Source organism: Hippocampus guttulatus, chromosome 8 (genome assembly GCF_054856545.1).
Source record: "Hippocampus guttulatus isolate MCC_2025c chromosome 8, RoL_Hgut_1.0, whole genome shotgun sequence".
NCBI lineage: Eukaryota > Metazoa > Chordata > Actinopteri > Syngnathiformes > Syngnathidae > Hippocampus > Hippocampus guttulatus.
In genome coordinates, this window is record NC_141268.1 from 1,923,504 (window position 1) to 1,936,619 (window position 13,116).

Consider the following 13,116-nt stretch of genomic DNA (forward strand, 5'->3'; position numbering starts at 1 on the left):
TTGATTGGACACACTATTGTCCCTGTGTGCGATTGTGAGTCTAAATGGTTGTTGTGTCTGCATGTGCATTTGCATTTCGGTTGGCTGGCAACCAATTCAGGGGGTACCCCTTAGACTGCCGAGAAAGGCTGCAGAACAGCAGCGAACCTCGTGAGGATAAGTGGTTCGAATAATGTGCACGTGCAGCCTCTTTTGTTCGGGGTTTAACGTTTCATAAGCTTGGTGTGGCCTAATGCAGGGGTCCCCAACCACCGGTCCACAGGGCATTTAGTACCGGGCCGCACAGAAAGAACTTGCCTTAATTCCGTTTTATTTATTTTGGAATACGAAAGATGTTTTATTTTGAAATATTACCGGATTCTCCGTTACATCCGTCTTGTCACGCTTGACACGCGTCAAACCACGCGTCTGCGTCACGTGACCGATTACGCCAAAAAAAAGACCAAAAAAAGTGTAAAAAACTGCTGGAGATCGCAAATGACGGCGGCCTTAAAAGGACGTTTGAAACAACTGGATTAAAGTTATGGCTGAATATTCTGAGATCGCCACAATAGCACTGTTGCGGGGGTTTAGCAACGGCGACTAAAACAAAATTACGAAGTAGACTGGACATAAAACACACACTTGAGGTGTCATTGTCTCCTATTACCACAAGATGGGACCGTCTGGTTGCAGAAAATCAAGCTCGGGGCTGTGGTGAGTCGTCTTTGCATGTATCGTATTTTGAAGGCATTAAACATGACCATCGCGATCAGAGTGTTGCGGCCAGATTAGATGCTCCTTGTGTTTATTATTATTTTTCGAAAACGCCACCGTTTTCATGCAGCTCATACCATATTATTTTGTTGTATTATTTCCGCCACACCTTAAATGCCGGTGCCTGAAAATATTGTCTGACATAAACCGGTCCGTGGGGCAAAAAAGGTTGGGGACCCCTGGCCTAATGTAAAGACAACGAAGCACAGTTAAGCCATTTCATCACTCGCAAACAGAGGACTGGCGCGTTGTGACTCCCCCATTATTATGAGCTCAAGACTGAATTTGCACCGTTGTAAATACATTTAATTGTTTACTTTTGGTGGTTTGCGCATATTACACAGCTTTGGAATTTGAAGCGCGTTTAAGAGGGCAACGACAACGTTAATTCCGCGGAAGGCTAAATGGAGGTCGTGAATAAAGGTTGTTCAAAAAGAGCTCCGAGATAACTGCGCTGTAGCATTTCGCTACCTGTTGCTTTTCACAGACGCACTTGTTCCTTGTTGCAAAGCAAAGTACTGTATTTCTCATGAATATGACTTGTAATGTGAATACAAAAATTACTTACCAGGCTAAGGGAAGCCCCCATGAATGTCAGCTCTGACTGTCGTTGTTGGACGTTTCTAAATAAATAAATAAAATTACTCTTCTTTCCGTTGCCTTATTTCTGCGACTCCCGGAGATACTCCAACTGCTGGCAGATTATACACGCGCTGTCACAGACCTGAGACGTCACCAGCACACCGACTTCAAGACTTCAAAGACCTGCGCCGTAAACCCAACAAGTGACGCAATTTGTTTTTACTTGCAATGAGAAAGGTAATTAACGATTGTTTTTATGTTCATCACATTTCTGTGTGTACGCGTTGATCTTTAGATGCGTTCACGTTGATTTGACGAACTCGTCTAATTCACATTGATGTTGTATGTATTGTAATACAGTATCTGTTTCTTGTATTTGTGTGACGTCATAAAGAGGGGAGGAGCCAGGTTGGGGGAATACTGTATTGGCTCCGGCAGTTCGTCTGAGTGTGGAGCGCATGGGCGTGAGTTGTGGCTAACATCAACTCCTTTGAATGTGTGTTATTGCTCCTTTTGTTTATTAAAAACGACAGATTATAACAGCGACTGCCTTCTTTCCGCATTGAAAGGTATTACAGTATTAAGACTTTAAAACTTTTATTTTTTCCAAGGTGTTCGCTTAAGATAAGATAACCTTTATTTGTCCCATACTGGGGAAATTTGCAGTATGCTTAGTATACTGTACTGTTATTATCATTTATCCCAAAGATAATTAGTGAGACACAATTCTATATTTTTGGAAAATATACTTCATATTTCATGAATATAAATAATTGACAGGAATTTCAGAACATTTTCCAGGCATCTTAGCTTCCAATGTCAACATAATTTTTTGTTCTTTGTATCATACTGCACATTACAGTTTTAACTAGGTTTGATATCCTTGACACACATTGTGAGGGCACACATGGTTTGTGAGGGCATCCTGGGGCAGAGTGAGTCTTTCTTTCGCTGTTGCGCATTTCGGGGCGCGTTCGAAAATGACTTGGTTTTTCAGCTATTCAGAGTCCACCGAAAACTGTACTATAAAGGGACTGGGTGCTGCCACGATAGACACGGTGCGCCAGTGCTAGTGCGTTCGGAACTGAGGTGAGCGCGCTCAACCTCTTCGAACACACCCACTCTCAGGTGATACGCGGACGTCAGAGTCAATTTCTGAAAGCGCCTTATGTTATACTGTAGTTAAGGGCCTGTCAAACTACACAACTTCTCAAACCAAACAACTTTGTTGTCGTTTGTGCTGACAAATAAATATATTTTTATTTTATAATATTTTTTTATGCAAAAACAAACAATAGATCAATTCTCAGTTACGTGTGATTGAACTATTAATCAAATCTTTCTTGAAAAAAGAAAGGAAAGAGAAAAAAGAGAGGGAAAAGGTTAAAAAAAAAGCTGACAATCAAAAGCATAGTAAAACAGGTATACCATATCTAGATATTTTACAACTAGTGTTTTAGAGGGGTGGGGGTGGGGGGAGCATTCAACAGTTCCAACAACTTTTCTTACTGTTAGTTTGCGAGAGTAAAATAAGGATTTCAACTCCAATTATAAAGTCTGTGACCAGATCTGGAATATTTTTGTCTGTGAATAAAATACTTGGCATAAAGTATGACAAAATAAATTCAATATTCATATTTGTTTTCCCTGGGGTTACTATAATAGCAAATATCATCCATCCTTCAGTTTAAGAATACAGGGGGGGTTTGGATGCTTTCAAGAAAGAAGTTGATCAGACCAAAATTGCTCAGTAGTCTCACAGTCAAAGAACAAATGAGACACTGTTTCAGTGTCATCCCCACAGAAAGTGCAAAGATTACTAACATCAATACATTTGGATTTCAAATACTTAGCTGGATATATATTATGTAAAACATTGAAATGCATTACCTTGGCTTTATTAGGACGACAGTATTTATGATCTGAGAATTCAAGAACGATTTTCCATCCATCCATCCATTTTCTAATCTGCTTATCCTCACGAGGGTCTGGGACGTGCTGGAGTTTATGTGGGAGGAAACCTGAGTACCCGTACAAAACCCACACAGGCATGGGGAGAACATGCAAATTCCACAAAGGAAGGCCACAGCTGCAATCGAAACCTGCACCTTTGCATTTTCCTCTAGGCAGTTTTGTTCTTATTTTGTAGAATCTAGAGTATATGTTTATCATTACATTTCTTACAATACAATACAATACATGCTGATTTATATAGCGCTTTCACAACAGCGGCAGCTGTAACAAAGCGCTTAACAAAACAGTTAACAAAGTGAAATAATAAACACAACACATAACATAAAACACGGACAGTCGTGCAGTCCTAACCACCCCTCCGTCACACGCCTCGTTTGAAGCAGTTTGAGATGAAAGAGGAGAGAATCAAAGCGTCCCCCAACCTCTTGTCTGTTAATTTAATTCCATTTTCCCTTAGAATAGGATCTGCCGGAGTTGTTTCACCAGACAGAATACACAGACACTGTAACATCATACATCAATTTCTATGAGGACATGTGTGTACTAAGAAAGTCCTTCTACTCCTTTAACAAGAATAACAAGCCACGGTTCACTGCCAAACTCAGGCAACTTAGAAAAGAGAAAGACGCCGCATTTAGGAGTGGAGATCGGGCACTGTACAAACATGCCCAAAACCAATTGACAAAGGAAATTAACATCGCAAAGAGAAGCTATGCGGAGAGTTTGAAAAAACAGTGTTCTGCTAACGACTCTGCATCTGTGTGGAATGGCCTGAAGCAATCACAAACTATAAGACACCATCCCCCCCAAGCAGTGAACAACAAGGGTCTGGCTGATGAACAAAACATGTATTTTGCTGATTTGAAAAGGACACCCCCATTTCCCACATCTGCCCATCTCTATCAGAAACTACTCTGTCCATGCCCCAGCCCTGTCATGATTCGGTTTGGGACCAACAGGTGGCACTGTAGGGCTCTCCCTGCAGCTGCACACCTGTTGGTCGTTATGTAATTAGTGCTTTAAAAGGACTCCCAGCCCGACAACTCATTGTCGGGTCATTGTTTGTTGCTTTTTGCTTGCTGCTGTCATGTTTTATGTTTTAGTTTTTTTGCCACAGCCATTTTTTGGTTTGTTACTTTGGAATATTTTTGTTTTCATGACTTTGTTTGTTCTGGATTTATTTTCTGTGTTTTAATACAACTCGTTAGTGATGGGTCCATGAGGCCTCATGAGGCGTGTCGACACAATGACACATTGTGTTGATACTGTGCTGATACTGTGTCGCTGACCACTGCCACCTGCTGGACCTTCAAAATCCCTGCAGCCAACCCACTTGACAGACTGAACAGACTGATTTGATGATGAAGTGTATACAATGCACTACCTCACTCTACCCACAATAGCCACAAGTGCCATTGTTTATGTTGTTGTTTATGCTGTTTATATTCTTTATATTGTCTATACTGTTCAGATTACATGTCTTTTTATACAGTGTAGCTGCTATCCTTTCTTAGCCGTGTGTGTTTAATGCACAGCATGTTTGCATGCATATATGCACTGAGGATTGAGAGGAAGAAATTTCATCTATGATGCATGTCATACATAAAGCATATTTGACAATAAAGATGACCTTGACCCTTGACAATATCATTCACATCCATGCATTCATATTGTATCATTCAATGTGTTTCAATAATGTGAAAATCATGTGAATGAGGATGCTTGTGGGCTTTGTCTTCACAAATTTTGATTTAGAAAAACAAGATGCTCCAGTGTTTTAAATTTCAGTCTGTTGTGTTTAATGCATGCTATTTCCCCTGTTGTGGAGAACACACACACAATGGAATAAGACATGTCAAAAATCCGAGAGGCACTTGGTGAGACAAGGAGATTTTAATAAATACCTTATTCTCCAAAAGGAGATCAAAATGGCTCTACACAGCGGAAAATTTGTGTTTGTCCGGAAGCTGCTCCATAATATGCACGTACTGTACGTCACTCGAGTGAAGCGCGTCTCAGCAGTCGAGTCTGCTGCTCTCAGCTGTGCGCGCGTGAGCGCGAGCACGTACTCGCGGCGCCGACCCAACCCACGCCACATATTAAGCTTTGAACTACGACAACAGCTAAGCTAGCCTAGCCGATGTAATGATAGTCAGCAGACAAGGTTTACGTTTTATGTGACTTTTAATAACAATGTGGCAGAGTCATCAAACACGCGGTGTGCTCACTCGCAGTCACTTTCTGGAACTCCCCCTAATAGGCGGGACCTCTCAATCAACTGGAGTATGACGTACAGTACAAACGTTCATAAAGCACTTCTCATATAATAATAGCCTATTATATGACAGTCGACACGACGCTCGAAGTCAGACGGACACGTTTTTTCTGATAATCAGTGTGTTTTCCGTATTGCCCAAACATATATTTTTATTCGAGCGAGGGTGAGGTCTGGCTTGTTTCGGCAGTCGACATCGTGTCGCCAGACGCACTTCCTTATGAACACTGTGCAGGCTTTTGCTGCGTCAACGCCCCCTGCACCAGAGATGTGTTCCTCGATCCGGTCCTCGGCCTTGGCCTCGGAAGTCAAGTCCTTGGCCTTGGCCTTAGCCTCGGATTGCCGGTCCTTGAATACAATGAGGGATTAGAGCTTCAAACCCTTGTATAAGGATCGCAATAATCACGAAGGAATTTAATAGATTCCATCTAAGGAAACCCATATTGATGGAATAACTCTGGCGCTTTAAGAGGGGCGGGTCTGCCACTGACAGATGACAGTTAGTGCAACGTATAAAGAGCGGCATCACAGTTAGTTTCAATCACGGTTTGTTGCGTTCGCGATCGGCAGTTTAAATAGCATGTAAAGCCTTTCTGTAACAGTGGTGTCTTTTATTTAGTTATTTTTGCACAGTCGTCACGTTTGTGCGGTCGCACTAGAATGTTTGTTTGAACCAAGTAAATTGCGTTACAGCTGGAGTCAATAATGTCGGCAGTTCACTTCCGGGTTTGGCCGTTGGGATTTGGAGTCCTTTTGCTCGATTCCAGTTTTGTTTGCTGAATGCTTTCTCATGTTTGGAATAATGAATATTGATAATACATAGTTTAAAATTATGGTTGATTTAATTATTCCATCCATCCATCCATCTTCCGAACCGCTTGATCCTCACTAGGGTCGCGGGGGGTACTGGAGCCTATCCCAGCTGTCTTCGGGCAGTAGGCGGGGGACACCCTGAATCGGTTGCCAGCCAATCGCAGGGCACACAGAGACGAACAACCATCCACGCTCACATTCACACCCAGGAACAATTTAGAGCGTCCAATCAGCCTGCCATGCATGTTTTTTTGGAATGTGGGAGGAAACCGGAGTACCCGGAGAAAACCCATGCAGGCCCGGGGAGAACATGCAAACTCCACACAGGGAGGCCGCAGCTGGAATCGAACCCGGTACCTCTGCACTGTGAAGTCGACGTGCTAACCACTGGACTACCGGGCCGCCCTGATTTAATTATTTATTATTATTATTGTGAAGTTGAAGGTATTAATTAATGTAGTATTAGTGGTAGTGGTCACTCGCTGTCATAGTAGTACTCAGAGAATGGTTCGAGATTCAGCCATCTCGTTACCTCTGCGTCCCGCATCCTAGACGCATACTTTTCCCACGGGACGCACAGTTCCAAACAATGTGCGTTTTTGGGACGCAAGGAAATTTCTCAGTCAAAACAAATAAACAAACAAAAAAACTACGGCAAGCCTGAGGATTTCACAGTAACAATCGTTACTGGTAGCGTGTCGTTTCCGTGGCGTCATTTTCACGGTATCGAAAAATAATTTAATAGTAATAATTTAATAATACTGCTACTGGTTACTCTAAAATAGTTCAATGATTTGTTGTTTACGATGATACTAATGCAGCGTGTTATACCGGAGACAAATTCCTTGTGTGTTCTACATACTTGGCCAATAAAGATGATTCTGATTCTGATAATAATTAATTAGTCACCGCACTTGAATTGACTGTGTGATCCACGCGATTTCACTGCGCCTGTATGTGTGTTTGTGATGTGGTGTGGTGTGTGAGTGTGTTTCTTCTAATCTACTTTCGTTTTGTTTTGTTTTCAGTGTTTGGGGGGGGGGGGGGGGGGACACAACAGATGACGTTATGTGCGCATGCGGGTTATTTTAGTCCGCAAACTGAGGAATCGCACGGATGAAAGTTTGAGATGGCGGCGAAAAAAAAATGACCAAGGTCTACTAATTACAATATTTAAGAAATAGGAATGCTTGTCTGATTTTTCGTATGAATCGTCCAAAGGGCGTATCACTAAACTCACCTGTGACGTATGCACGGAACGCGAGAGCGAGATACGACGCGAGGCACGATTACGAGGCTAATTGGTCATTAGATTTATAGGCTAATCGCTGTGAAAAATATTATGAAACAGTATTGGTTATTCTATAATTTACTGGTTGTAGCATGGTAACTTTATGAATAAAACATTCGTCACAAGGTGTAGTCATGCTAATGTTAACTGTTGGTAGAACTAATGATGACGTGTGTTAAATTCTTTCGTCAAATTGATTGTAGATTACACATGCATCATCTTGGGAAGAGGATGTCAAGCCACATCAATACTTACCTGTATTAATGATTACCAGTCAATTCATCTTTGCAGTGTGAGATTGGAAAAAATACTCTGATGATGCCACACGAGTACACCAGTTTTTGATCCATTTATTTTTTGGAATAAACCTGGAGTACACAGCTGTTGATGTAATGTTCATTGTTAATGCATCGTTTTCAAACATTGACCCTTGAAACATTATACTTTTGAGTTTCGGAATTCTTGATTATCAATATCAGTCAAAATAGAAAAATGGGTTCCCATGATGAACGTTTACGGAACCCAACATTTGTTATCGTGGTTTCCCATTGGGTAATCCGACAGAACTGAAAAACGGTTACCATGAATTTCCCGAAATCCTCAGGCCTGCTCCTGAAATATTTAAATTTTTGCACCATTTGTTTATCATTGTATTTATATGTTGTTGTTTGTGTTATTATCATATGCAATTGAATAAGTAGACCCTTTCAGAATTCGAAATTTGGGACTCTCTCAATCCATAATGGCACTCATACTTTTCTGATCAGCGAGTCCCTGGGACTCGCTGCCGGTAAACTGTAAAATTATCACTGCAGAGATTACCGCTTTTTCTACACTTGGTGATTGACTTTGATGCAAAGTCATTTCTCAACTTGTGTTCCGTGCTATGTCATGCCTGTTGAGTGTTGATTTACTTCATATTAAGAAACTACTGCACTAAAACATTAATTCATAAATGTATACCATATGATTTTATTTATTTTTTCTCAGTATAAATAACACGTACCCTGACTGTTCTACTCTTTGAATAAAAACACTTCATTCAGCGTTAGGGAGTGCAAAGGGTTATGATGGAGGGGTGTTGCAAATCATGAAGACCTGCCAAGTGGTATGATAGCATTGTTTTATACATGTCCTCGGCTAGGCCTCAGTTTCAAAATCAGTCCTTGGTCCTTGGCCTTGGCCTCGGAGGCAAGTCCTTGGCCTTGGCCTTGGCCTCGGGTTGCCGATCCTTGGACACAACACTGCCCTGCACTGAGTCGATGCCCCCTGGACTGAGTGGCGCAGCCTGGACTGTGCCAAGCAGCCTGGACCGTGTCGACGCAGCCAATGCAGTCTCGACTGCGCCAGTGCAGTTCACGTGCCAATCACGTGATGTAATGAAGAGGCACATGCACCGACACGTGAATTGCTCTGTGAGCCCGACGCATGCGTCAACGCATCGGTGTCGCTGGACCCATCACCACAACTCATCAAGTTCACCCTGCTGCTCCCTCTTGCCTGCTTTTTGGGGTCCACCACCACCTCGCAACGTGACAGAATGACCCGACCACCTGGACCCCGCAGGTACTAAGGACTGGTCCCTATTCCACCATGTGCCCGGCGGAACACGTCTGCGGCCGACACACTTTTCCCCTTCAGGCAGCGCTGGTGATGCGGCGGTCCCATGTTCCCCATTCAGGCAGCGCTGGTGATGCGGCTGTCCCATGTTCCCCCTTCAGGCAGCACGGGTGATGCGGCTGTCCCATGTTCCCCCTTCAGGCAGCGCTGGTGATGCGGCTGTCCCATGTTTTCATTTCGTCAAGCCGGGTCTACGGTGGGCCGAGCCCCGTCTGCGTCCATGTTGAGCCGAGGCTCATCTGTTCGAACTGAGTCACATTCACGTCCACGACGAGCCGTGCCAAGTCCACGCCCACGTCAGGCCGAGCTCCTGTTCACGTCCGGCTGTCCCATGTCCCCCGCTATGTCGAGCTCCGTCCACGTCAGGCCAAGCCCAGCCAAAGGGTTGCCGTCGCTTTTGTTCCTGTTCTCCGGCGAGGCGAAGGTCGCCGTCACTTTTAGTTCCTGTTCCCCGGCGAGGCAAGCCTTTTGGACAACTTTGGGACATCTGATTCGGTTTGGGACCAACAGGTGGCACTGTAGGGCTCTCCCTGCAGCTGCACACCTGTTGGTCGTTATGTAATTAGTGCGTTAAAAGGACTCCCAGCCTGACCACTCATTGTCGGGTCATTGTTGCTGTTGGCTACTGTCATGTTTGTTTCAGTCAGGTTTTGGTCATTGTTAAGTTTTATCTTCAGTCATGTGTTTGTTTGATACTTTGGACTTTGTTTGTTTTGGATTTAGTTTTCTGAGTTTTAATATAATCTTTCAAATATACTCTGCTCTTTCCTCTTGCCTGCTTTTTGGGGTCCACCACCACCTCACAACGTGACAAGCCCTCATTCTCTGCCCTACAGATCCACGAACAAGATGTGAGACGGCTCTTCAAGCAGCAGAAGATCAAGAAATCTGCAGGTCCCAACAAAGTCTGCACTGATCAGCTGGCTCTGGTCTTCACACACATCTTCAACAGATCCCTGGAGATGTGTGAGGTCCCATCCTGCTTCAAAAAGTCTACCATCATCCCAGTTCCCAAGAAACCAGCAAAATCGGAACTGAATGACTATAGGCCTGTCGCTCAGACGTCTGTGGTTATGAAGTCCTTTGAACGCCTTGTGCTGAACCATCTAAAGAACATCACCGGACCCCTGCTAGACCCTGTGCAGTTTGCCGATCGCACAAACAGGTCTGTGGAGGATGAAGTCAACATAGGGCTGCACTACATCCTCGAGCACCTCGACAGCATAGGGACCTATGCAAGGATCCTGTTTGTGGATTTTAGCTCTGCGTTCAACACCATCATCCCGGAACTCCTCACCCCCAAACGTCTCCAGCTCGGTGTGTCCCCTACGATCTGCCAGTGGATCCTCAGCTTCCTGACGGAACGGACACAACAGGTGAGCCTGGGAAGGACAACATCATCATCAGCACTGGAGCCCCACAGGGATGCGTCCTCTCTCCACTGCTCTCCTTCCTCTACACCTGTGGTTCTCAATTATTTTCTGTCATGCCCCCCCTAGGAAGAAGAAAACATCTCACGCCCTCCTCCCCCTGCACGACTATAAATAGTATCATTTGTCTATAAAATTGTAAAAGAACACCTTTGCATAACACTGTATCCTTATTAACGTATAAGAGAATAAAAAAAGAAATACGGACAAACTTACAACAAAGAATAGCTTTAGTAACTGGAACAGAAAAGATTTAAAGTGCATCTGAAATTCAAAAATTACATTAAATTCTTAATTTAACTATAAATATTTTTGACTGACCATGTCAAACCATACGAATACTGAAAAATGACATAAAATCAATAACTAACAATGCATTCAAACTAATCACGAACATTATCTCAGGAGAACAATATTTTAAAAAACTTTAACCAGCAAAAAAAATATATCAGTATTTGTGCTTTTTTTTTATTTGTTTATTTTTTAATAAATCAAAGATGATGTCTGGATTGATGGCTACAATGAGCACGTTTTGCAATGCACAGCTTTTCGAAGCGAGGTTTGAAGCAGGACACAGCAACTCTCGGCTCCTGCTCAATGTGTAGCCGGACCTGTATTTTAGTTTACTGAACTAGCAGTCACAAACGATTGTTGGCAATATTCGGCACGTTTTCGCTGGAAAAAAATCTCTTGCAGCTTATCAGCGTGATTGTGGTGTAATGTCTTTAAGATAAGAAAAGATAAGAAAACTGTTATTAGTCTCGCAATGGAGAAATTCCCAATTCACAGCAGCAAAGTTATGAAAGGAAGAAGTAGAACAACAAAATATAGGAGCTGCTGGAAAGGCAGCCACTCTCGCGGCGCCATTTTGAAGTCAAAATAACAAAAATAACACAACACATAGGACACAGACAGTCGTGCAATCTTCACCAATTTTCTGCATACACTTTGTTGTCTGAAGCAGTTCTAGATGAAAGATGAGAGGATCAAAGTGTCCTTTCACCAGTGGATCAGAGACGTCATGCTGAAAATGTGCACACGTCTGCTACAAGCTAAGTTTTGAAAGCAAACACGAAGCTGTAGCGTCCATTGACGAAAAGAGATTAGTTCACTTAAGTGGTGCTTTAATTTATTTAGCTTCATGCTGTCCGCAACCACCATTTTTAGACACGGTAAACTCACTGATCTTTCCTCGTCTGCCACCGTAGTCACAGTGAAGCCAAGTGCTACATACTTATTTCACACCTTACATCTTATTTCCTCCCTTAGAATGCTCCCTGCGCAAACTCTGCCAATGAGAGTGCCACTGCTCCCTAACGTAGTGGAGGTGCAACTGCACGTTATTTTAGGATTAAAAAAAATAAAAAAGGATGTTCCCCAAGGTCAAACGCGCCCCCCTTGACGGAGCCTCGCGCCCCCCACTATTTGAGAAACACTACTCTACACGAACGATTGCACCTCAACACACCCAGCCGTCAAACTCATAAAGTTTGCAGACAACACCACAGTCATCAGTCTCATCAAAGATGGCGACAAATCTGCGTACCGACAAGAAGTGGAGCAGCTGGTGCTCTGGTGCAGACAACACAACCTGGAGCTGAACACACTCAAGATGGTAGAGATGATCGTGGACTTCAGGGAACATCCTTTATCACAGCTGCCCCTCACACTGTCCAACTGCCCTGTGTGAACATCGAGATCTTCAAGTTCCTGGGAATCCCAATCTCCTAGGACATGAAGTGGGAGGTCAACACCAACTCCATCCTGAAAAAGGCCCAGCAGAGGATGTACTGCCTGAGGCTGCTGAGGAAACATGGCCTGCCACAGGAGGTGCTAAGACAGTTCTACACAGCAGTCATCAAATCAATCCTGTGTTCTTCCATCACGGTTTGGTTTGGGGCCGCCACAAAAAAGGACAAAATCCGACTGCAACAGACAGTTAGGACGACGGGAAAAATCATTGGCACCGCCCAACCCAGTCTTGAGGACTTGCAAACCGCAAGAACCAAGATAAGGGCACGGAAAATCCTACCGGACCACCCACACTCTGCCCACAACCACTGTCACTGATCTATACTCTACAGCACCTGACACTTTAAAGCGCTCAAGGACATCTATACAATTGCACACTAATTTTTTTTTCTACAAATACTGCTTCTGGTCACTTTAAAATGGTGCAATGAATTTCTGCACCAACTGCACAACTGTTGTAGTATTGTATTCTACCACTGATCACTTTAGCTCTGCTTGACACTTTGCACATTGTCTCACAGCTGTCATTGGGTGGTACCACTGTAGCGACGCCACTCGAGTGAAGCACGACTCAGCAGTCGATAGTCCGCTGCTCTCCGCTGTACGTGCATCAGCGCGGACAT

General features: G+C 43.6%; 1 protein-coding gene and 1 long non-coding RNA gene across 4 annotated transcripts in view; one reads left to right on the top strand and one right to left on the bottom strand.

The window, feature by feature from the left end:
- The window catches only part of LOC147200811 (serine incorporator 3-like), a 45,473-nt gene extending 43,957 nt beyond the window's left edge, over positions 1–1,516 (bottom strand). For all 3 annotated transcript variants that reach the window (XM_086117283.1, XM_086117285.1, XM_086117282.1), the window contains exon 1: positions 1,325–1,516. In XM_086117283.1, the coding sequence (XP_085973409.1) occupies positions 1,325–1,345 (21 nt within the window). In that variant the 5' untranslated portion in view covers positions 1,346–1,516. The remainder of the gene's footprint in view (positions 1–1,324) is intronic.
- LOC147200812 (uncharacterized) lies at positions 307–2,752 on the top strand. The gene is made up of 3 exons (XR_015101572.1): positions 307–696; positions 1,439–1,575; positions 1,733–2,752. It is a non-coding gene; the product is annotated as an uncharacterized LOC147200812 (long non-coding RNA).
- Positions 2,753–13,116: the final 10,364 nt, after the last annotated feature.